We start from the raw sequence: 26,180 nt of genomic DNA, 5'->3' as shown, positions 1-26,180 counted from the left end.
GTGTCATGGAACTTCAGCCTTACAAACCAGCGGAGGACATCACACATGCTCAGCAAAATAGGACAGCACTGTATTGCAGGGAACAGCTGCCATCAGAAGATGTGTCATTTTAGAATAGCACGAGTCTATTCATGGGGCACAGAAATGGGTGGAGAGATTGGGCTTGTTAGGGACAGGGAGCAATGACTTATCTACAAACCATCATAAAGGCATTTTATGTGGTTAACCTGTGGTTGCAAACTCTTAGCATTGGGAATAATGTGTGTCATAGTAGAATGCACCTGTTTGATTTTCTTGGCACTATGTGTTGCCACATTAATACGAATCCATAGTACAGGGTGTTTCAAAATGATGGACCCAATTTCAAAGCAGTATATTTCACGATGGCAACATGTTACAATTACACCAAAAGTTACAAATGGTTTAATGAGTTATCAAGTTTATGAAGTTATCAAGCCTCATGATTAAATGTCGCCTTAACACACGCCAGACAGTTGTATGAGAGATCACAAGTTCTCGGCTGGCACGACGAGTGGACTTGCGTGGGCTATGCTGAAAACTCTCTTGAATTCTTCTCACATTTTCCTCTGAAGTGCTTGGTTACCCTGTGCTCTTCCCCTTACAGAAACAACCTGTTTCCTCAAATTGTCAGTACCAACGACGGATGCTCTTTGGCATTGGCGGATCAATGCCAAAACGCCTTTGAAACGCACAATTGTTTTCTGTTGCAGGTTTTATTCCAGTTTTATTCTGATTTTAAAACAGCTGTTTTAACTGTTTAAGATTTTATGTCTATATCTTACTTTTATTCTCCATGGTTTTACCTCATTTTTTGTGAACATCCCGGAGCACCTTTTGCTGATGGGTGGTGTTGAAATGTTGTAAATAAAATATACACTCATACATACATAGTCTTGTACTGGGCAGGAGGTATACTTGCAGGAAACATAACTGAAACAATTGAAATAATTTTGGTTTCACAATTAAGGTGAGTTTACAATTACAGCCATGAAGAGTGATTTTGAAGGCATTTATCTCAAAGGTTCAAGGTTTAATACTCAGGTTTTCTAAATTAGAGCATGTGAATATAAATTTGAATCTCTTCTCACAATTTGCATGAATACTTTGACATTTTGAAGAGTTGCCTGCTATTTTTTTTTTTATGGATTTCCAATTCAGTGTTAGAGACAGTATTTGTTATTTTCAGATTTATAATACTATTGGTGCATGAAATTACTTGCTACAGCACTGAAAATAAGCAAATATTTTAATTATAACCAAAACCGTTGGCGGGCATTAAACATATTCAAACTCGTTGAATAAATTACTCAAAATAATTCAGGATGTATATTTGAGCATTCTTGAACATTTTAGATTTTCTGTTCCATCTCTAGTGTAAAAAAAAACAGATTTCCCACTTTTATGTGTTCTTTTGTGGGTGAGGGGGAGACTGGCATTTGAACAGAGAGCTAAAGAATGAAAGACAGAAATGATTGATTAATTGCATTTCTAGGGTGCCTTTGTTGTTGTTGTTGTTCAGTCGTTCAGTCATGTCCGACTCTTCGTGACCCCATGGACCATAGCACGCCAGGCTGTCCTGTCCTGCACTCTCTCCTGGAGTGTGCTCAACTCCATATTCATTGCATCGGTGATGCTATCTAGCCATCTCATCCTCTGCTGTCCCCTTCTCCTTTTGCCTTCAATCTTTCCCAGCATCAGGGTCTTTTCCAGTGAGTTTTCTCTTTGCATTACGTGGCCAAAATATTTGAGCTTCAGCTTCAGTATCTGTCCTTCCAATGAGCAGTCAGGGTTGATTTCCTTTAGGATTGACTGATTTGACCTCCTTGCAGTCCAGGGGACTCGTAAGAGTCTTCTCCAGTGACACGGTTTGAAAGCATCAGTTCTTCGGCGCTCAGCCTTCCTTATAGTCCAGCTCTCACAGCCATACGTTGCTACTGGGAAAACCATAGCTTTCATAGAATCATAGAATAGTAGGGTTGGAAGGGGCCTACAAGGCCATCGAGTCCAACCCCCTGCTCAGTGCAGGAATCCAAGTCAGAGCATCCCTGACAAATGGCTGTCCAGCCTCGTCTTGAAGGCCTCCAGTGTGGGAGAGCCCACCACCTCCCCAGGTAATTGGTTCCATTGCCGTATTGCTCTGACACTCAGGAAGTTTTTCCTGATGTTCAGTCGGAATCTGGCTTCCTGTAACTTGAGCCCATTATTCCGTGTCCTGCACTCTGGGATGATCAAGAAGAGATCCTGGCTTTCTTCTCTGTGACAACCTTTCAAGTACTTGAAGAGTGCTATCATATCTCCCCTCAGTCTTCTCTTCTCAAGGCTAAACATGCCCAGTTCTTTCAGTCTCTCTTCATAGGGCTTTGTTTCCAGTCCCCTGATCATCTTTGTTGCCCTCCTTTGAACCCTCTCCAGCTTGTCTGCATCCTTCTTAAAGTGTGGTGCCCAGAACTGGACACAGTACTCCAGATGAGGCCTAACCAGTGCTGAGTAGAGGGGAACTAGTACTTCCCGGGATTTGGAAGCGATGCTTCTATGAATGCAGCCCAAAATAGCATTTGCCTTTTTTGCAGCCACATCACATTGTTGGCTCATATTCAGCTTGTGATCGACGACAATTCCAAGATCCTTCTCGCTCGTAGTGTGGTTGAGCCACGTATCCCCCATCTTGTAACTGTGCATTTGGTTTCTTTTTCCTAGGTGCAGAACTTGGCATTTGTCCCTATTAAATGCCATTCTGTTGTTTTCTGCCCAGCACTCCAGTCTATCCAGATCACTTTGAATTTTGTTTCTGTCTTCCAAAGTATTAGCTATCCCTCCCAATTTTGTGTCATCTGCAAATTTGATCAGCATTCCCTGCACCTCCTCCTCCAAGTCATTAATAAAAATGTTGAAGAGCACTGGGCCCAGGACTGAGCCCTGCGGTACCCCACTCGTTACCTCTCCCCAGCTTGAGAAGGTCCCATTGATAAGCACTCTTTGAGTTCGATTCTGTAGCCAACTGTGGATCCACCGGATCGTTGTTTCATCTAGCCCACTTCGAGCTAGTTTGCTCATCAGGATATCATGGGGCACTTTGTCGAAAGCTTTGCTGAAGTCGAGGTATATGATGTCTACAGCATTCCCACGGTCTACAAGGGAGGTGACTTGATCAAAAAATGAGATCAGATTTGTCTGGCAGGACTTGTTTTTGACAAATCCATGTTGGCTTCGAGTAATCACGGCATTGTTGTCAAGGTGCTTCCAGATGGATTGCTTTATGATCTGCTCCAGAATTTTCCCAGGGATTGATGTCAGACTGACTGGTCTGTAGTTCCCAGGTTCCTCCTTTTTACCCTTTTTGAAGATAGGGACAACGTTAGCCCTCCTCCAGTCATCTGGCACTTCCCCGGTCCTCCATGATTTCTCAAAGAGAATAGACAGCGGTTCTGAGAGTTCTTCTGCCAGTTCCTTTATGACTCTAGGATGCAGTTCATCTGGCCCTGGAGATTTGAACTCATTCAAAGTAATTAGGTGTTCCTTGACCATATGCCTGTCGATCTCAAGCTGCAATCCTGCCCCTTCAGCCTGTACTTCGCCTTTGCCAGGGGGGTCATAGACCCTCTTTTGGGAGAAGACTGAGCCAAAGTAGGAATTGAGCACCTCTGCCTTTTCTTTGTCCTCTGTTATCATTTTGCCATCCTTATTTAATAGCTGAACAACCATTTCTTTCCTCTGCCTTTTACTATGCACGTAGCTGAAGAAAGCCTTTTTGTTGTTTTTAGCATCCCTCGCTAACCTCACCTCGTTCTCCGCTTTAGCCTTCCTGACACCATCCCTGCAATTCTGTGCTACCTGCCTGTACTCTTCCTTTGTTACTTGGCCTTCTTTCCACTTCCTATATGTGTCCTTTTTTGTTTTCAGGTCATCCCTAAGCTTTTTGTGAAGCCACATTGGCGTCTTCTGTTGTCTTCCACCTTTTCTTCTTGTTGGAATTGTTTGTGATTGTGCATTGAGAATTTCCTTTTTTAAAAGTTCCCACCCATCTTTGATTATACGAACCTTTGTTGGCAAGGTGATGTCTCTGCTTCTTACTATGCTAGGTGTGCCATAGCTTTCCTCCCCAGGAGCAAGCGTCTTTTAATTTCATGGCTACAGTCACTGGCTGCGGTGATCTTGGAGCCCAAGAAAATAAAATCTGTCACCGCTTCCATTTCTGCCCCTTCTATATGCCAGGAAGTGATGGGGCCAGATGCCAGGATCTTCGTTTTTTTAATGTTGAGTTTCAAACCAGCTTTTGCACTCTCCACTTTCACCCTCAACAAGAGGCTCTTTAGATCCTCTTCGCTTTCTGCCATTAGGGTGGTATTGTCTGCGTATCTGAGGTTGTTGATAATTCTCCCGGAAATCTTAATTCTGACCTGTGATTCATCCAACCTGGTGTTTCTCATGATGTACTCTGCATATAAATTAAATAAGCAGGGCGACAATATACAGCCTTCTCATACTCCTTTCCGAATTTTGAACCAATTGGTTGTTCCATGTCTGGTTCTTACTGTTGCTTCTTGACCCTCGTACAGGTTTCTCAGGAGACAGGTAAGGTGGTCTGGTACTCCCATCTCTTTAAGAATTTGCCACAGTTTGTTGTGATCCACACAATCAAAGGCTTTAGCATAGTCAATGAAGCAGAAATAGACATTTTTCTGGAATTCTCTTGCTTTCTCCATGATCCAGTGAATGTTGGCGATTTGATCTCTAGTTCCTCTGCCTCTTCAAAACCCAGCTTGTACTTCTGATAGTTCTCGGTTCGCATACTGCTGAAGCCAAGCTTGTAGGATTTTGAGCATAACCTTGCTGGCATGTGAAATGAGCGCAATTGTATGGTAGTTTGAACACTCTTTGGCATTGCCCTTCTTTGGAATTGGAATGTAAACTGACCTTTTCCAGTCTTGTGGCCATTGTTGAGTGTTCAAATTTGTTGGCATATTAAGTGCAGCACTTTCACAGCATCATCTTTTAGGATCTTAAATAGCTTGAATAGCTCAGCTGGAAGACTGTCATCTCCGCTAGCTTTGTTGTTACTAATGCTTCCTAAGGCCCACTTGACTTCACTCTCTAGGATGTCTGGCTCCAGTTCAGTGACTGCACTATCATGGCTATCAGGGACATTCAGATCTTTCCTGTATAGTTCTTCTGTGTATTCTATCCACCTCTTCTTAATCTCATCTGCTTCTGTTAGTCCCTGCCTTCTTTCTCCTTTATCTTGCCCATCTTTACACAAAACGTTTCCTTGAGATCTCTGATTTTCTTGAAGAGATCTCTAGTCTTTCCCATTCTATTGTTTTCTTCAATTTCTTTGCATTGTTCATTTAAGAAGGCCTTCTTGTCTCTCCTTGCTATTCTCTGGGAATCTGCATTCAGTTGGGTATATCTTCCCCTTTCTCCCTTGCTTTTCACTTCCCTTCTTTCCTCAGCTACTTGTAAAGCCTCATCAGACAGCCACTTTGCTTTCTTGCATTTCTTTTTCTTTGGGATGGATTGAGTTGCTGCCTCCTGAACAATGTTACAGACCTCCATTTTAGTTCACTGCTTCCCAAGATGTTGATGTTCAATCTTGCCATCTCATGTTTGACCACCTCCAGCTTACCTTGATTCACAAGGCAGTGATCCATGAAGGGGAGGGTGCCTTTACACTAAAGAAAAAACCTGCAATCCTCCAGTTGTGGAACCTTTCCACATTTACAGCAGACTCCCAGAAGGCGACCATGTGTTTGCTGAGAGGGGAAGTTTTTAATTTTCAAGGTTCCATAGAGATCAGTGAAACAGCACCATCTAGTGGCTGTTTTAATAGTGTAACAATCCGACTTAAATAAATAGTTCATTATTTCCAGATCTTTTTGAGATGGAATAACCAGGAAATACCTCTGGATGTTCCCTGGAGGTTGATGACATCATGAGAATGACCTGCAAACTTCCATGAGTGATCAATCTCAATAGAAGGATAAAAGCTCCATGTGAAGAAGCCCCTATACTGCCCAATAGCTGAAGCGGCCTGGATCATGTGCTCCACCAGCATGTGCTGCTAGGCTCACCTTCCATTTTTAGATAACATTTTTTTCTTCATATATTTAAGGGGATAAATAGCTTTCAGGTCAGAAGCATAAGTAACTTTAAATCATTTGAGCTAAAAAGATGTTTACATATAGAATAAGAACATATTATTGTTGCAGTACCTCACAGAAACCGAAGAAACGGTTAGAGCATCTCGAAATATGGATCGGCTAAATCTGTTCTCCCTAGATCCCGATATTGCTGTAAGTACAATTCTAATAGTTGCTTTAAATTGTCAGATATGATGGGCTAAAAGGGATTTTGGCATGGCTAACGCAGGGGTGGGCAACTTTGGGCATCCAGGCACTACATGGGGCACCTGGAAAAGCAATCAGTGGTTTGCCACCAAAATTCGCTATGGAGCTGGGAAAGGGGCCAGTTTAACTTGTTCTCAGGCTAAATTGGATCCTTTTAGCACTCTGTGGTGCTAAAACCACCGATTTCCAAAACAACAACATTACTGCCACCCCTGAATTCAGCAATGGGGAGGTGGCAGCGGGGGTTTCACTGGAGAGTCCCTGGGCTGCATGTTTCCCATTCCTGGTCTAATGGGTGGCCATCATGTCATTCTCGCTGTTTTGCCTTTACACATGCCCATATTAGTCTTTACTTTAAAAACTAGCTTCTAGGTGTAGGAATATATTGTTGGCAGTCATAGGATCACTGATCATCCTGCTGTATATTCTAGAAAAGTTTATTTCTTCTAGCTTTCCTCATGTTAATAGTCTCTACAATAACTTCAAATAGCTAATGGTCTCAGTGTCTTTATTACAGGCCTTGAATCCTCAAAGAAAGGAATTAACAGGAACAGATATATTACTCAAACCTTTTGAGGAGAAGGATGCCAAGCAGATCATGATAACATGCAAATCCCTTAGTCTGAATCTTCAAGCTTGTGTTTCTGATAATGAAAATGATCCAATTACCAATGTAAGTTTGAAGCAGGGGTGGGGAGATCTATGTATATAGACCTTGTTTTGTTTCCCCAAGGAAGTGAGTGAAGTCACTTCTGGAACTCATTGCTTTTCATGGAGGTTTGGTGAAGGTGAAGAAGAAGAGGAAGAAGAAAAAGAGGAGGAGGGAAGGGAAGGGAGAGTTTCATTTTGCAGTTTTATTTTGCTGCTAATTCATAAAAAGTAGGGACAAATCAACCAGATGAGGACCATTAATATTGACAGCACTGAATAGCAGTAACAATTTGAAGCATAGATTTTTGTGTGGATTTAAGACAACTAAATGATGCTAATCCTGTTGTCTGTCTTAATGTCTGTCCTAATATCTGTCTTAATATAAGTGTGTGTTACTATAAGCCCTGCAAGTACACAGCTATAATCAATACAAAAGCTGGTCGTATCAGAGCTTAGCTCAAGCCTTATACTGCCAGAATGAATTCATTTCATTAGTGTGTGTGAAGCTGTGTGTGCATTTGTGCAATGCAATAGGGGTGCGGGGACCTTGGGACAGGCTAGAGCAGCCATGCTGAGAGATGTAGTCCAACACATCCAGAGGGCACCAGGTTGTGGAAGGTTGGGCTAGAAGAAGGCAGGCTGTAAGCTGAAAAAGAATTCATCTCAGTTCAGGAAAGCCAGAGGTGGAGCGTCACAATAGATGACTGCCTAGCCTCTACTTGAACACTTCCAGAGATGGAGAGCCCATCCATCCCCCTAGTACAGATTTGATCAGAATTAGCTACCCTCATGAAGCTGACCTAAGCTGATTTAATGTCATCTAAAATCTCATACTGCCTAATAAACAACTTGTAGCCATATAGTGTGCCTTGGTATTCATTCCAGATTTTTCCATCTACTTCCTTTGTAGATCAGGAAGCATCAAACCTTCAGACCTCCTGTCTTCTGTGCACTGTGTAATGCAGTGTCTACACATGCAACAGAGATGGTAGATTCCTGAATGGACTGGACCACTTGAGGCTGCAGCGGGGGGGGGGGGGTCCCATATATTTTATTGTTCGCCTACATTTTAAAAAAAACCCTACAAGTAAAAAATAAGTAGAGAAGGGAATAGACTGGGCTAGAGCCTTTCATCCTGCTGTGCTAATATTTTATTTGTATGAAGTGTTGTTGTTTTTTAATATGGTGGAGCATTCAAATTGTGACCCCCTGCCTGCAGTCTGAAGTGGTACTGTCCACTGCTCCAGTTCAAGATTCTACCACCTCATTCTGCTACATGTGTAGGGCTAAAACATTTTAAGTTTTACTGTCAACTGATTGATGATTAGTCAACTAATCTTTCATCCAAAGCATGTAATATTTGCACATTGCCAAAACATATATTTCCTTTTCAAAATATTGAAGGAAGTATGAGGTAACTTAGTTTAAAAAGTAAAAAATTTAAAAATTACCACTCCATTGTTAGGAAGCAAGGTCATCATTAATATTTTCTCTTTCATTCCAGTTACAGTATAAAAGTTGGCCTCACAACTGGTCTTCATCCATTAATCAACTACAGCTTTAGTTGACTGATCTGCCAATTAAACTGATTAACACAGGGGTGGGGAATGTGTGGCCTTCCAGATATTGTTGGGCTACAACTCCTATCAGCCCTAGAAAGCATTGGCAATAGTGAGGAATGATGGGAGTCCAACAACATTTGGAGGGCCACATTTTCCCCATCCCTGGTTTAACAGTTCAGTCCTGTGTGTGTATACTCAGAAGTAAGTTCCATTGAGTTCAATCAGGTGGCACGGCTGAGATTAAGTCCCATTAAACTCAGTTGGGCATTTCTGAGTAGGCATCCATAGGACTGAATGCACTTGCTTGCTATATTCCGCTATACTATCATTTTTAATTTTATTATTAATTTTATTCTTTTTATTTCTTCATTTTGCATCCAGATTGAGCCTTTTTTTGTGACTGTGGCTCTTTTTGATATAAGAGACAACAGAAAGCTCTCTGCTGATTTCCATGTGGATCTAAATCATACGGTTGTTAGACAGATGATGTCAGGTTCCTCAACCTCATTAGAAAATGGAACTATTGAAATTGTTGGCACCAAAGAAGAAGAACCACAGGTCAAAGGGTTTCCAGAAGAATGGCTGAAGTATCCAAAACAGGTACTTAGTTGACTAGTTTCACAGGCTGTTTGAACATTAAAGCAGAACATGATAAATACAATAAATTTCACAGAATGGCATGGTGTCAATGTTCAGTCAAGCCATGCAATGGATATCTGAGTTTGAATGATGAATTTCCAAAGCAATATTAACATAACTCAAGAGTAATGTTTTCTGAGATGTCTTGATGCCCAAGAACACTTTTTTTTTGTTATTAACTAAAACTCTTCCTCCAGAAAATATTTTCTTTTTTAGAGTATGTAAAAGTAAGAATGAACTGCCCCTTCCAACAGGAGCTCAACACCTTAATCTTTGTCCCCATACCCAAATGAAGTTATGGGGCAATATATGGGATGAACCAGTCCATAATGTTTATTAATACAACTTACCCATAATGAGAATAAATGCCCCTTATAGGGCAGGTCCAATGGTGGCTAGAATGGCTGTATCTCGCCATCATTGTTGGGCAACCCCACCTGGCTGCTGTCCTAAGATCAGCCACTGTTTGATCCCTGCTCCTTACAGTCAACTCTTTCAGTGAGTTGAGGGAACTCCAGGCAGCGCTGCCGCCCTCAAACTGTTCAGTCTTTGCAAATACAGCTTCCTGTGCCCATGGGAAGCCCCCAATTCCTTCACAAATTTCAGCCTCAAGGGTTGGTCTGGATATTCTTCCCTCCACCACAATAGTGCCTCAGAGTGGTCACCAATAGCCACTTACCATTCCTTCACCCTACCTGCAGTGTAACCTGCAAGTCAACCCCAAATCTGCCACTTTTGCCTCAAACTGAAGCTTATGGAGGTAGGAGCATCTGTTTGATAGCTCTTTGATTTCCCACACCACTCAGTCAGCCAGCCACATCATTCATGCCATGGCACAACTCCCTCTGCCTTATGCCTTGTCCTAAGGGTGGGACAAAGCCAATCACTTCTCTGTTCTTCCAGTTCATAGGAGCCTTCAGTTATTAAAATAAATTGTTTCTCTATCATATCTGCATTGCTTTTTACTTTTTACTGAGTTTCTCTTCTATCTCCAGGCAGTTTTTTCCATAAGTAACCCCCATTCTGAAATTGTTTTGGTGGCAAAAATTGAAAAGGTGCTGATGGGAAATATTGCCACCAGTGCAGAACCTTACATAAGGAACCCAGACTCCAACAAGGTAACATAATCGGAGGATTACATGCCTTTTACATCCTAGGGGTACTGTTAGTTTGACCATTGAAGTAAAAGCCATCACAGGAGAACCATGGTGGATTTCTAATTGTATAAACAATATGCTTGTGCTTGCAGCCAGTGAGAGTACTTTGATTGCCTTTAATGGAAGTACCAAGTTTACAAAAATAGGCAATGTAATCTACAATAGACTAGTTGATAGTGAGGCAAAGGGTGATAGCTAATCAATCCTACGTATGTTTAAACAGAAAAAAGTTCTACAACTCCTACAACTCCCAGAGTGCCCCAGCCACAGTTATAGGACTTTTTTTCTGTCTAAACGTGCATAGAATTGCGCCCTTAATCTGTTTGGCTACAAAACTGTAGGGATGTTGGAGAAATCCATCCATGGAATAGAGCTCACCCCCCAGACTTCAGCTCGTTCTAGTCCAATGCAATGGTCTAATGCAATCTGCATTGAATCTGACCAGTTCATGATTTTGTTTTTTGTAAAAAAATTCGTGAAAATAGCCATTTGTGTAATTTGCGCAAACTGTGACCATGATTTGCACAAATTATACAAACTGCAGGTGGAATTTGCACAAATTGCTATGTGCGCAATTTTAAACCCTAGAAAATTCCCAGATTTCATGAAGAATCCCGCAGCTTGGTTGACAAATGCAAGCTGGGTTGAGGGCACTGTGGAAATCTGGTGAAGCCCAAAAAGGGCCAGATTTCCCACTAACGGACATCCCTGCAATATTGGAGGTTACACAGCTCTTAATTTATTTCTATGAATAAGCTAGGTTCACTGATGGAATGTAATGGAACCGATTACCTAGGAGGGTGAATGGACTCTCCCTCTCTGGAAGCCTTCAAGTTGAGGCCAAGAAGTCATCTGTTGTGGATGCTCTATCTCTGCATTTCTTGCATCAAGCAGGGGGTAGGCAAGAAGGCGCACAAGTCCTCCTCCAACTCTTATTTATTTATTTATTTATTTATTTATGTATTCACCACATTTCTATACCGCCCAATAACCGGAGCTCTCTGGGCAGTTCACAAAAATTAAAACCACAAGTACAACATAAAAACAAAACAAAATATAAAAGCATTACAACTGTATTTCATTATTTAAATATATGATTTTATGGTGATCCACTGACAGACAAAATCACAAGCATTCCAAAGTTATATTGTTTATATCACTCCTTTCTTGTGAATAATTAAAGTTTCCAGTGACCATTCAGGAGAATAGCATTTATAATATGTTTATGGGATCTCTGATTATGTTCTTCATAGAATTAACTGTTTGTTTTTGTCTAGTGGGCCCAGAAAGTGTTAAAATCCAACAAGCAGTTTTGCAGCAAGTTGGGGAAATATCGAATGCCTTTTGCTTGGTCTGTGCGGTATGTAATTGCCTATATAAATATTAGCTTTTAGCCGTTTATCTCCCATTAGAGACTGGAAAGGGGACTGGCCTTTTTCTCTCTTGAAACGATGAGGCAGAGCAATAGCAATAGCCCTGTTTAGAGGGCTATGAGCTAGTGTAGTTCCAGGGCAAAGAAATGAAGAGAGCAGAAAAAGAAGAGCAGAGTAAATGATAACCATTAGGAGGAATCACTTTTAAAAATTTCTATATTTTTGGTAACCCTCCATTAAGGAAAGGAGAAAGTTTCACATACCACTAAAGTAACAGCTTTACTATTGCCAGCAGCTGAATACATCTGAAGGACCATTCATCAACATCCTGTGAGCTTGACAGACATTATAACAGAGCTATGATCCAACTATGAACAAAACCCAGTAAACATGCCTAAGGGCACAACTCTATGCATGTTTAGAAAGACATAAGTCTTCCAACTTCCAGCATGCCCCAGCTAGCATGGCTGGCTGGGGAATGCTGGGAGTTGTAGGACTTCTTTTTGTCTAAACATGCATAGGATTGCACCCTAACTTATTTTTACAGTTGAACCTTCATTGCTGAGCTGCTAGTGTATTGGAGAGGTTAAAGTTAAGTACAAAGTTTATAATTAAATGTCACAGATTGAGCTATAGTTATGCCAAAGGAGAAGAGAATGCAAGGAACTATTCCCAGTTGCTTGCCTATCTAGCTACCCTTCCTTATTAAAGGAGTACTTCTTAAGTACAAATAGTAATAACAGCTTTGACCTTCTATACTCCACATGGCTTTTCCCTTACAGCACGATTCTCATTCTCCATCAGCGCTCCTGCAATAGCTAAATGTTATGAGGAGTTGACATAGGTTGGCCACAGTCATACAGAAACTGTTGTGTTCCAGTCATGACACAGAGGTTAAATTTCTCAATGCCCTAAATGATTGTGCCATAGAACAGTTGGTCATGGAACTGACCAGAGGGGAGGCGACCTTGGATTTAATCCTAAATGGTGTCGCCCAGGATCTAGCACAAGATGTAAATGTTGTTGAATCAATTGGGAACAGTGACCACTGAGTTCTCATATTTTATATATATTTAAGTGGAAAATTGCCCAGGAAGTCCAACACAGTCACATTTGACTTCAAAAGAGGAAACTTCTCTAAAATGAGGGAACTAGTGAAAAGGAAGTTAAAAGGGGGAGTCAAGAGGATTAAATCCCTTTAAAATGCTTGGAGATTACTCAAAACCACAATAATTAAAGCCCAGCTGAAATGTATACCACAGGTTAGGGAAGGTAGCACCAAATCCAAGAGGTTGCCGATATGTTTAATGAGCGGTGTTAGGGGAGCTATTAGAAAAAAGAGAGCTTCCTTCACAAAATGGAAGTCTTGCCCAAATGAGGAAAACAAAAGGGAGCACAAGCTTATACAAAGGCAATACAAGCAGACAATAAGCATTTTGAAGAGCACATCGCTAACAACATCAAGGACAACAATAAAGAGTTCGTTAAATATATCAGAAGCAGAAAACCAGCTAGGGACGCAATTGGACCACTGGATGACAGTGGAGTTAAAGGAGTAATGAAGGAGGACAAGGAAATTGCAGAGAAGCTGAATGAATTCTTTTCATCCATCTTCACTGCAGAAGATATAGACAGATACCTGTGCCTGAACTGATGTTTTCAGGTAGGGAGTCTGAGGAACTGAGGCAAATAGTGGTGACAAAAGATGAAGTTCTCAACCTTATTGATAAATTGACAATAAATAAATCACCGGGCCCAGATGGTATCCATCCTAGAGTTCTCAACTCAAATATGAAATTGCTGATCTTCTAACCAAAATATGCAACATGTCCCTAAGATCAGCCTCTATACCAGAGGACTAGAAGATGGCCAATGTAACACCAATTTTCAGAAAGGGATCCAGGGGAGATCTGGGAAATTACTGGCCGGTTAACTTAATGTCTGCTCTGGGAAAATTGGTTGAAGGCATTATTAAAGATAAAATTAGTAAGCATATAAAAGGACAAGCCCCATTGAAAAAGGATCAACAGGGCTTCTGCAAAGGTAAGTCCATCTCACTAACCTTTTAGAGTTCTTTGAGAGTGTCAGTAAACATGTAGGCAGGGGGTGATCCAGTAGACATTGTTTACAAGGACTTCCAAAAGGCTTTTGACAAAGTCCCTCACCAAAGACTCCTGAGCAAATTTAGCAGACAGGTCCTCTTATGGATCAGTAACTGGTTAAAGAGCAGAAAGCAGAGAGTAGGAATAAATGGTAAATTCTCCCAATGGAGGGAAGTAAATAGTGGGGTCCCACAGGGATTTGTATTAGGACCAATGCTTTTCAACCTGTTCATAAATGACCTGGAAGTAGTAGTGAGCAGTGAAGTGGCCAAGTTTGCAGATGACACCAAATCATTTAGGGTGGTTAAAGTAAAAATGGATTGTGAAGAGCTCCAAAAGGATCTCTCCAAACTGGGAGAATGGGTATCTAAATGGCAAATGTGGTTCAATGTAAGCAAGCGAAAGTGATGCACATTGGGGAAAAAAATCCCAGCTTCAAGTATAGCCTGCTGGGATCTGAGCTAGTGGTGACTGACCAGGAAAGAGATCTTGGGGTTGTGGTGGACAGCTCAGTGAAGATGTCAGCCCAGTGTGTGGCTGCTGTAAAAAAAAGGCAAACTCCATGTTAGGCATAATTAGAAAAGGAATTAAGAATAAAACTGCCAATATCATAGTGCCCCTATACAAAGTGCAGTCACACTTGGAATACTGTGTACAGTTTTAGTCACCACATCTAAAAAAAAGATATTGTAGAGCTGAAAAAGTGCAGAAAAGTGCAACTAAAATGGTCAAGGGACTGGAGCATCTCCCATATGAGAGAAGGTTACCACAGCTGGGATTGTTTAGCTTGGGAAAAAAGGAGGGTAAGGGGAGACATGATAGAGGTCTACAAAATTATTCATGGTGTGGAGAATGTGGATAGGGAGACATTTTTCTCCCCCTTTCAACGTACTAGAACCCAGGGTCATCCCATAAAGCTATTGGTGGGAGATTCAGGACAGATAAAAGGAAATACTTCTTCACACAGCAGATAGTTATATGGAATTTACTACCACAGGATGTAGTGATGACCACCAATTTGGATGGCTTTAAAAGGGGGTTAGACAAATACTTGGAGGAAAGCTATCAGTGGCTACTAGTCTTGATGGCTATGTGCTACCACCAGTACCAGAGGCAGTAGGCCTATGTACACCAGTTGCTGGGAAACATGGGTAGGAGGGTGTTGTTGCGCTCATGTCCTGCTTGTGGGTTCATGGTCAACAGCTGATTGGCCACTGTGTGAACAGAATGCTGGACTAGATGGACCCTTGATCTGATCCATCAGGGCTCTTCTTTTGTTCTTAAACTTGCATTGCAAGTGCTGCCATTTATGTTGGCAATGCAATTTTTAAAAGCCATAATTTAGCAATTAATCTAGCCCTTCAAATAGCTTGAAATACAGTAAATACAGAAAACTACAGGGCAACACTGAGACTCTTTCAAAGTGCAGCACAATTATACATAATAGTATCCTGCTTTTACATGGCAGTGCTAAAGTTACTGAAATTAACCATCCATAGACCATAAATGTGGGCAAGCAAGCACAGTGGGGCTGATATCACACAAATACCACCTGGATTTCTGTCTGTACTACTTCCAACTGCAGAACGAGACTCACAAGTTTGAATACTTTTCAGGACAAAATGATTCCTTCCACACTGAAAACTTGTATAGAACAGGGAAGACTGGGCTTGAACCCTGCTCCTTAATGTCTAGTTTTCTATCACCCTATTCAGACATTCAGAGGTATGCATGAGGGCACAAACTGTGTAGAGCAGGGCTGTGTAACCCACAGGCCACATGTCCCCATGAACACTGCTCTGTCCCTGACCTCCCTGAGTTGAGCAGGAAGGTCTGAAGGGGGATTCTAAGCATGTTCAGATGATGCACTTAGAAGCCTCTCTGTGATTAGGAACCCTAATTACACATGGTTCCAACATACTGACGAGCTCTCTTCAGACCTTCGCATGTAACACGTAAACACTGGAAGTGGAGGAGACGGGGCTGGCAAGCATGGGGACATTGGAGTGGAGACAGCTCATGCAGCCCTACACAGTTTGTTCCCTTGTGCATTCTTTTAAGTGTCTGAACAGGGCAAACACACTACAATTAAAAACCAGGTTTTTCACCTCCTGTGCTGTCTTTGAGAACTAGACTACAATCTGCCAGCCATAGCATGCCCAGGTCTTTCCTGGAAAAGATTCCAAAATTGAAGGGAATGGATTCACCTAGGGATGGACGGACTCACCTCCAGTTTCGCTGGGTGCTCGCAGAGCCACAGCTGCCCACCCGCCCCTGCTTGCTGTGCTTGGCAAGTGCTGCAGGGCTGCCCATCCTCAGTGTTCCGGATATGTAATGTTACACAAATGGCAGCCGTAAAGGGGCCATTTATGCAACATTACAGGCGTAAATGTACCATTCATGCCTGTGATGTTGTATAAATGGCCCCTTTATGGCCACCATTTACATTACATTACATATCCAGAAAACCCAAGCTGACATTTTTACAAAAATGGTGGCTCACTAAGGGGTCAGCTGCCAGGCACTCATGGACCACACAGGTGCTCAGCAAGTGGGTATGTAAGTGGCGATGGCTCAGTGAACAGGGTCTGGGAGGCTAAGCAGTGCGGGAGTCTGTCAGACTCCACTCCCTTCTCAGACTCCTGCAACATCCCTACTTCTACCATGTAAATTGAGTAGCAACTACATCTTCATTCTCCTCTAACTTGGCCCCTTTCAGGTTAGGTTAATGTGGAGGAAATGACAATGTTGGTGATAGTGATGGCTTGAGTTACTAGAACTTGAGTTACTTGAGTTACCCTTCATGATGCAATTCATTATACATACATACATACATACATATAATTTTAAAATGCAGATTACTTTGAAGATTCTATGGACTGGTCCACTGGATGGCTGCAAATATAGCCTCTGAATCAGGACACAAGATAAGTTCAGCACTGTTGAATCAATTCCTCACTCATATATTTAATGTATATTTCCTGTAGTTCATAGATTTATCCTGGATTCAGGATAACAAAGTGGAATTTGCCCTAGTCTATAAATAGATATTTCCACTACATACATGCACACAACATCCTGCACAAAATGTGGCCTGATTATAGTAAAAAGCAGAAATCTTGGACTGTGCATATGCTTTCCATTTCTTTAATTTCTGGCATTAGCACTACTCCCATTTTATATGTTTTTTTTAAACTACTGTAAATTAAAGCAGACATAGACAGCCATAGCATAATTTTCACATATTCCTGAATCACCCCAGATTTAACCATTTCTCAGGCTTGCAGCTGAAACTGTCCTTTTATATCACAAAAGATACTTATTTGTCCTAGCCTTTGGGCTATTGCCCTGTATGTTTTCCCAAGAGAGAATAATTACAGCATGCGTTAGAATTACAATGTGACAAGTCAGTCTCCCATTCTCATATTCCTTCCACAGCTGCCAGAGTTTGCAAATATGATTTGTACTTGGAAGACCGATTTCCCCACAAAGTATTTTCCATATATCCTTTTCCTTCCATTCTTTTATTCTCCTACAAATAGTTTTAGAACCTAGTCTTCAGAATAGTGCAATATTAATGTGTCCTTTATGGTTGAGGTATATCTGCCCATCCAACCGTTTCCCCAATTTGCACTGGTGGACAATCTGACCCTTATATCTTATAAGGAAGAGCTCAAAACTAAAAAAGAAAGAGTCACATCCCAACTTAGAAATTCACTAAGTAGCAACTCACTTTCAAGAGGCAAGTTTCCTATCTATATATTTTTTCTCACAATGGGCATTTCCAGGTGTCATGCTAAACTATAGTTTACTTTAGCAGGCTGTGAATGAGATCACATCAGTCTTGGGTTTGTGTATCCCCATTCACTCACCTGTTGCCCATTTTTGCTTAACCACCCCTTGTCATGTCATCTGGACTGACCAACTGTGGTTAATGTTAACTATGGTTTCTTTGAAACCAGCCAACTTCAAACTTTAGTTTATGAAGTTGGCTTGCTTCAACAAATGAGTGTTAACACTAACACAGTTTAGAATTTGGGCAAAATACTAAACTATTGTTAAGTAAAAGTGAACTCACAAACATTCGGTAGGAGGAGAGGAAAGTGGATGTGTGTGTAAAACCATGGGATCTCATTGGGGAACATTTACCTCACCAGAGACAGATTTATTATGGAGTTACAAAAACACCCCACACAACTAAAAATGTTAGTTTTTAGTTATAATCAAGTTTTGCCCAGAGTTTTATCTTTACAGTTTATGACACTTCTCTAATGTTTTGAGTTTAAAATGCACTTTTTCTGACACCAGAGACACATTTGAGGTTGTACAGCAACCCAAGGATACATTGGAAAATGTTTTGGGGTAGTAAAATTACCACAAAACACATTTGTCTATTTTTTTTTTTAGGGTTGTTGGATGAGGGTACCTTCAAGTAAGCTCCTGATGAGATAATCATTTTTGCTGTTTTGTTCAAGTTTTTACAGTTGAATATAAAAAGAGAAAAGTGGGAAAAGGTCAAGTGTCACGTTCCCTTGGCCCCCTCCTTCCTCATGCACACACACAAGAAGAGAGGCTTCAGTCTCAAGCCTTTAAGTCACTATCAGTCGGGTTCATTATAGATGCAAATTCTCGAAGACACTCAGGCTACAAAGGAGCTGCTTCATGCATTTATGAACGGCTACAGGGGATCCAAATGGGAGCTACAACGTTGCCAGCAGTTTGAAACAAGAACTTGCTGGCTAGAATAACTTAAGGAGGGATGCCCCTCCCTTCCAGTGATGCTCCTCTATATAGACCCTCACGCATAGCCAACCAGGTCGAACATCTGAGCTCTGCCTCTAACTTTTCCCTCTTCGCTCTGCGCCACAGTCTAGCATTCCTCAGGTCACACCCCACACTCTCCTCCTCCTCCTCGGTTCTCATGGAGGAGGGAAAGGGGGGGCTTCAGGCCCAGCCATCTGTGTATTAGTATCCTGAGAAGCACACCTATCCATATCTGAACTCGCTGGGGAAGATGTTTCCCCTGGTTCTGGCTGTTCCCATTCTGAGTCTGAACTGCTAACTATCTCCATACACTCACAATCAATCCTGACATTAAGAATCACTGTACAAGTACAAGGCTCCCAGCATATACATAGAAAAAATACAAACAAATGCAATAAAAACCCAATATATAAAATAATACAATTGCAAAAGCAGCAGGCTATAATGAGATAATAAAATCTAACTGAAGGCATAAATCTAACTGAAGGCAATTTTGGTACCTGGTACGTTTCTCTGGAGAACTTCTCTGAAAAGCATTCCAAATTGAAGATACCATGACAGAGAAACTCCCTCTCTCCAGTCACCAACCACTTGACTTCTGATGGGGGTGGACCGACAGGAAGGCGCCCCTATTATGACCACTAAGGTTTGAGCAGGCTCATGTGGTAGATAAGAGCCAGTTCTGTATTGCCCTGTAATTTCAGTTTCCATTAAGAAGCAAGTGTTCTTCTGAATCCTATAACATGTGATGTTTGATTGCCCAGTGATCTGGTTTGCACATAATGGCTAACTTGTTTAACTCATAGTTAGTCATGGCTGTGTCGCCGTGAGCAAGCCCACTGCCTTCCGTGCACTCGTCGCTTCTGCTTTCCTAAACAGCCCAAGGGACATCTAATTCCTGGGTTGGATCTTTATATCCAAACCTGGAAACTGGATTGTTTACTGGTTAACCCAACAACAACCCATGGATTAACTGTGGGTTAAGTCACATTTAATTTCAAGATGATGGATTTTTCAAAAATGATGAAACTAATAAAAGGTAGCTGAAAGTAAACACCCAGTGGCGATGGAACATATGATTTCCTATGGAAAATTGTCTTGTGTGGCTTTGAGAACAATTGTACTAGGAAGTTGATTAGTAATTGATTGATTTTCATCTAATATATTGTTTCCCCTTCATTATAGGCCAGTTTTTAAGGACAATCAGGGAAATATTGACAGAGATTCCCGGTTTTCACCTTTGTTCAGGCAAGAAAGTAGCAAAATTTCAACAGATGATTTAATGAAACTAGTAACAGAATATAGAAGGTAAGGAATGCTTGCATGAGCGTGTTCGGGACTATAGCATATTGTACTAACTACTTTGCATTAATGGCTTTGTTTTCACAAAAGAAATTAGTGCCAAAATAACCATATTACATGGAATGGTTTTCACATTAGTCTCTTATCTGCCAAACTGGGCTTCCAGCAAAGCTCTCCAGGAAAACTGGAGAGGTGTTTGATACAGTAACAAACTTTATTTCCACTTGATTGCAGTGCTGCATGGAATTAATTTCCGTTGAAGCAAGGAAAAATTGTGAGAATTCAGTATGTATCGATTAATTTTGTGGAGGATAGCTTAATCAGTTGCTGTTAACTGTTAACTTCTGCATTCAGAGTTACTTTTATCCAATAACTGCTAACTTTCATGAAGAGCCTTCAGAGATCTCCCCTATCTGTGTGCTTGTTCATAGAGTTATAAGAAGTGCATGAAGCAAGGGTTGTGTGTGTTTTTGAACCTTGATGGCTCTTTCAGGCTCCACCCAGGTTTTGGTAATACAACAGATTAGGGCTGCGTACAGCTCCCTGGCAAAAACACAGGTCCTCAGCACGGTTTCTCCTTGGCCAAGGAATCATAGAATTATAGGGTTGGAAGGGGCCTACAAGAACATCAAGTCCAACCCCCTTCTCAATGCAGGAAGCCTGATTCCCAGGCAATCTCCCATCCAAGTACTATCCAGGGCTGACCCTGCTTAGCTTCCGAGATCAGATGAGATCGGGCGGGAGAATCTAGAGGCTGAGCTGTTGTATTTACCGTGGCATACTTTGCTTTTTCAGAAGCGAAGGTGATTCTCATTGAGGCATGTTATATAGGGTTGACAATCCTAGCCTTAGTAATGCTTTCCAAAATTGCCATTGAGGTTCTTTTGGATAGAGAATCATTTACTTACTTACTTACTTATTTCATTGCTATACCGCCCAATAGCCAAAGCTCTCTGGGTGGTTCAAAAAATTAAAACCAAAGAGCACACAATACAAAATATATAAAACATTAAAACCACAGTAAACAATAAAACTGGAATAAAACCTAGCAGCAGTGCAGGGATTTAAAAAACAGATTTAAAACAGCAAAGCTAAAAGTCTAAAGAGCTAAAATGCCAAAATGCCTAGGAAAATAAAAAGGTCTTCACCTGGTGCTGGAAAGAATACAATGTAGGTGCCAGGTGAACCTCACTAGGGAGCTCATTCCACAGCCGGGGTGCCACAGCAGAAAAGGCCCTTCTCCTAGTAGCCACCTGCCTTACTTCCTTTGGCAGGAGCTCACGGAGGAAGGCCTCTGAGGATGATCTTAAGGTCTGGGAAGGCACAAATGGGAGGAGGCGATCCTTCAGATAACCTGGCCCCAAGCTGTTTAGGGCTTTGAATGTTAACATCAGCACTTTGAATTGGGCCCGGAAATGGACTGGCAGCCAGTGCAGCTGGAAAAGTACTATGAATCATGTCACCAGGCAGTCACTTACACTTCTCTCCTCATCCTATCATTGATATCTGCTGAGGCTGAACCCTCTCAGAGGCACTGCAGAAAATATTGCCCAGAGTTATTCCTGCTATTATTACAATACCTTTTGTTGAAACATAGCAGAAATAAGGTTATGTAAAAGGGTTTTTTTTACCTCACTTCAATTTGACTAAGAGAATGTTATTTTGCTGTAGTTTGGCAGCAGCTTGCTTTATCCCTTCTTTCGTACCTCAAGATTGCAGTCTTAAGGGATTGCCATTCAATAGACAGAGGGTTCCAAGATCTGAGCCCTCTGTCTATCCTGTATCCTGTGAGCAGGAGCCAGTCTGGGCAGGGGGAAGAAGGACACAACATATTTTTTTCCCTCAGCCTTCTCATGATGTGACTGCTATTGTTGCTGGTGCTGCTGTTAACATTGTTGCTGGTTTCATAGTTGGCTTTTATAGTTGCTTTTATTCTTTTTATCACTTTTAATATTTTAACTGTTTTTACGTATTTTATTGCTATAATGTATTGTTTGGGAGGGCTTCTGTCCTGAAAGGCATCCAAGAAATATGTTAAATAACTAACTAAATAAATAAAATTGTCTTTACCATTTCAGTTAGATGAATCTCTCAACTACATCACCTACTTTGTTCTGGGCCTGACAGGCAATAGATAGGCTTTAGAATCCTGTGGATCCTGGCCTCTCCTGCTCCTTCCCCTCCTTCCCACTCCCCATCCACCTTCTTGACCTCTTTTCCCTCTCCCCGAGCTCTTCCAATATCACTGTTACGATCTTGAAAGAGCAGACACTATGGTGCTTTTTGCGGCGGCTGTGAGCAGGAGCAGAAAGGATCTGATCTCAGATTCCCCTCCCAAAGTTGTAGCAGTGTCTAAAGCCTCAGAAGAGGGGATCTGCTATATCCTATAGTCCCTGGGACATTGTTCCAGGGACCATAGGATTACTCTGCCCATCACTAATTACATTTTACTTTATTGTATGGCTGTACATTACAGTTGTTGCTTATTCTGTCAGTGTCAACTAAAATATTTTCCTTTCTGTGTTTGCAGAGCAGAGAAGATTAATAAAATTCCGACCATCCCTGGCAGTTTAGAAATCACAGTTGACTGTGTACCTTTGGAGCACCCAAGTATGATTCCATTTTATAATTGCTAAGAAGTGCTATAATGACTAAGCATTATTATGACACAATGCAGTTAAGAAAAAAATGAGTGTCACTTTTTTAATGACGTGCTTCTATTTAGTTCTCTGGTTGCTACACATAGCAGTGGAGTTTGTGCAGGAGTTGGTAGATTTTGTAGTATCAGCAGGCTGGCATCTGAAGCCATGTTCCAGCGCACATGTAGTCAATAAAAGTCCATAGAAGGGGACGAACAGTGGATCTCTTCACACCTTCCATAGAACTGGCAAAAGAGGAAGCATGAATAACTTGCATGTCTTCCCCATAAACTTGCAGACCTTGTGCAATGGAAAGAGATGTTACTTCTTCTGATACCATTCATAAGCCCCGTCTTCACATGAAACCCAAAAACATGCAGGGGAAACACATGCCATTCATATGCCGTTCTTTGCCAGCAACATGGAGTTTGAGAGGCAGCCTTTGGTGGATTGTGCATGTTTATGTACTGCTTTGTTGTGACTGTGCAGAAGGAGCAGGCAACGTTTTTGCTCTTGAGAGCTGCATGCAGTGATGGACAGTGAGTTGGGGGTTGTATCTGTATGCAGAGACACACACACACACACAGTCACACATGTATTCTTCCCCACATGTGTGCGCACACACACACACACAGGCAGAAGGAGGGGAGTGTGTACACACACACACTCCCCTCCCTCTGCCTGAGGGAGGGGAAGACTCCATATAGACTTTCGGGGGGTAAGACATATAGGAGTGACACTCTTCCCCTTTCTGCTGTGCTCCCAACAGAGTGTTGGGAGTGCAGTTGTGCTAGGGAAGAGGTTATGTGACAAGAGATATCCCCGTATGCCCTTCTCCCCAGCAAAATTGTGGTGGTGGCAGCAGTGTGCTTGAGAATTGGGGAGGGGGACAACAGCATGGGAGGCCTTTGGAGGTTGCATGCAACCTGAAAACTACAAGTTCCTCATATGTGCTGTACAGCTATGCTTTGCTCTCTGGAAAATGAACTGTTGTCTGAGGGCTGGGAGACCATTTGGAACAATGTGGGAGATGGCTCAGGGGTCTGCAAGCAGCGGGATTGCTGAACATCACCCCCCTCTGCATTCCCCTGACAGATGTTTTTTGTTAACAAAGGGACACCAATTGTATACCGCCTTAAGAGTGTGAGTTTTGAGCCAGGAAGTCTTCATTTGATTGATTGATCATTAATTGAAATAATGCTATGGTTGTTGTTGGTGTGGGGATGATATATGAAGCTCTAGTGTCTTCACTGGGCTTTCTAGATTACAGCCTATAAATTAAAATAGTATAACTTTAACACTTAAGGGTTTTATTCCCCTTTCTTTTTTCTTTCTCAAGATTGTGTAACATCATCTTTTATTCCAATCAAGCCATTTAATGATATCAAGGAGCATAAACCAACAGTAGAAGTGGAAGAATTTGTCCAAGAATCTACAAAGTACTCCCAGACTTACAGAGTATATAAAAACCAAATATATATCTATCCCAAACATCTGAAATATGATAACCAAAAATGCTTCAACAAGGTATGACCATGAGCAGGGCAAGAGGTTTGACAGAGCAATCCTCAGCATGCTTACTCAGAAGTAAGTCCCACTGAGTTCAGTGGGATTTACTCCCCAGCAATTAAATTTAGAATTGCAAACAAGGTATTGATTCCCATGATTTGAGGATGCACTCGCTTTCAGTCCCTAGGAAAGATCATGGATTGTTGTGATGCTTTCAATTACTTCTTGGACTCACACAAGGGATCTGAGTGTGTTGAAGTGGTGGAATGATTGCTTCACTGCTCATTGAAGTTTTACTGTGCTCCTAATAACCAGCCCATTCACAAGTTCAGATGAATTGGTTTGTTATGTATGCAGTATACATCTGAACCCTATCTGTCTTGGAACCTCAGTCATGTATAGGCATTGATGTTAAAATAAGTCCTGTTGATTTTATTGGCTGCATTTGGACTGGCATAGCACAGTTTTCGGGTCGGTTATGCCTCTTTTTTTTCCTTCACTTTTTTGCTCAATTTACAAATTATATTTATTTCAAATTATCTTAAAGTTAAGGTTCTGTCATCTTCTTAAGTGGTAACTAATGGCAACAGGGAAGCAGCTACAATGTAATGGAATCAGGACTGACTCTTAACATGCTTTCATTAAAATATGTTCCATTGAAATCAGTAGGACCTGCTTCAAAGCAAGGGCACATCCAGGAAATTTCTTGCTGAAATCAATCAGATTTAAGTATGCAGTGATGCAAAACCAGGATTTAAGTATGCAGGAGTGTGAAACCACCTTTAATCTTTGCAATTAACCTTAAAAGGTCATTTTGCATACTAACATATACTGAAAGTGAATTATAACCAAGACAAGTCCAGAAGCTGGACAGTCTGTTTTCTGTATTGTTCACATAATCCAGCTGACATGAGGTTAAATATTTCCAAATTCTTCCCTGGCTTCATAATGCTGCTGGGATTTGCTCTCAACTTGACAGCATAGTGCCAATTTGGAACAAAGCCTATATATTTCACACATTTTTAATTTGCATGTAATTTTATGAGCTAATGACTTCCATTTGCATCTTTACATTACAGGCACGGAATATCACAGTGTGTATTGAATTTAAAAGTTCAGATGAAGAAGATGCCAAGCCAGTGAAGGTGAGATGGGAAAGATGGATCCTATTTGCAGTGTGGTGTGTCAAAAGAGACTGCAGCTATTCTAATCTAGACCTTTTAAAAATGTAAATAGTCTAATACATTCTTTTATATTTCTATAATGGTCCTTTTTAATAACGGTTATCAATAGGAATTGCTGGAAATTCCAGTTCTGCAGTGCTGCTACTAAGGGCTTTTATGCTACATGGGGCTTTTATCCTGCGATTAAGTTTGCAGGTCCTTTACATGACGTCATCAACCTCCAGGGTGTCTGCTGCACTAAATGCCCTTTATCCCGTTTTTAAAAAGATTGGATATAATGAGCTATCAAATTACAGTGCGCTGAGTTTCCTTGTGAAAGAGGACATTGTGCAAGAAGAGGAGCTAGGCCACAGCACCTTCTAGCGGCTGTATAGTGAAACATAGAACACACAGATAAGGAGGGAAACGGGGGAAGGGAAGCACATGTCAAGGGAGCCCATCATGATCCTGCATTTAAAACAGAGGCAGAAGGCCCTGGTAAAGTTGCGGGATTTTAGCCTGGTGTAGAAATGCTCTAAAAAGATTTTTAAAAAAAGCCAATGCCCAATGTGATAAAAGGGGGCACTCTGGATGATTTAGAGTAGATCCATATCAGTGTCCCTTTGTAAGAATATGAGCTAATGCAGGGGGGAGACCAGTGAATACAACTTTCCCTCTGCTTACTGTGTTAGGCTGCTTTTCCCTGTGTGAATGCACCCTTCATTGTAATCAGGGCCTGGAATCCAAAGAGCTAATTTAGGTTCTTTGAATGTCTGGCCCTCGTGGCATGCCCCAAATTGCTTTTGAATCTTCCCTTCATTTCAAAAGTAGTTTGCCATGTAACATGTGGGATGCCTGTTTGAGAAACCATCCCTTGTACTTGTGGAACTAGTTTCACAGTTCTTTGGACTCTGGCCCTTGTGTCCTCTCCTATCATCTACAGTCCACTTCAAC

General features: G+C 41.5%; 1 protein-coding gene across 5 annotated transcripts in view; it reads left to right on the top strand.

The window, feature by feature from the left end:
• The window catches only part of DOCK10 (dedicator of cytokinesis 10), a 293,838-nt gene that overhangs the window by 188,352 nt on the left and 79,306 nt on the right, over positions 1 to 26,180 (top strand). For all 5 annotated transcript variants that reach the window (XM_084847134.1, XM_084847133.1, XM_084847130.1 and 2 more), the window contains exons 10-18: positions 6,228 to 6,311; positions 6,883 to 7,038; positions 8,960 to 9,178; positions 10,213 to 10,335; positions 11,652 to 11,734; positions 19,799 to 19,921; positions 22,446 to 22,525; positions 23,894 to 24,081; positions 25,143 to 25,208. In XM_084847134.1, the coding sequence (XP_084703260.1) occupies positions 6,228 to 6,311; positions 6,883 to 7,038; positions 8,960 to 9,178; positions 10,213 to 10,335; positions 11,652 to 11,734; positions 19,799 to 19,921; positions 22,446 to 22,525; positions 23,894 to 24,081; positions 25,143 to 25,208 (1,122 nt within the window). The remainder of the gene's footprint in view (positions 1 to 6,227; positions 6,312 to 6,882; positions 7,039 to 8,959; positions 9,179 to 10,212; positions 10,336 to 11,651; positions 11,735 to 19,798; positions 19,922 to 22,445; positions 22,526 to 23,893; positions 24,082 to 25,142; positions 25,209 to 26,180) is intronic.

Source organism: Heloderma suspectum, chromosome 3, assembly GCF_057233095.1.
Source record: "Heloderma suspectum isolate Gila_16-S chromosome 3, 16-S_ref, whole genome shotgun sequence".
Taxonomy (NCBI): Eukaryota; Metazoa; Chordata; class Lepidosauria; order Squamata; family Helodermatidae; genus Heloderma; species Heloderma suspectum.
This window is presented reverse-complemented; position numbering and strand designations above follow the sequence as displayed.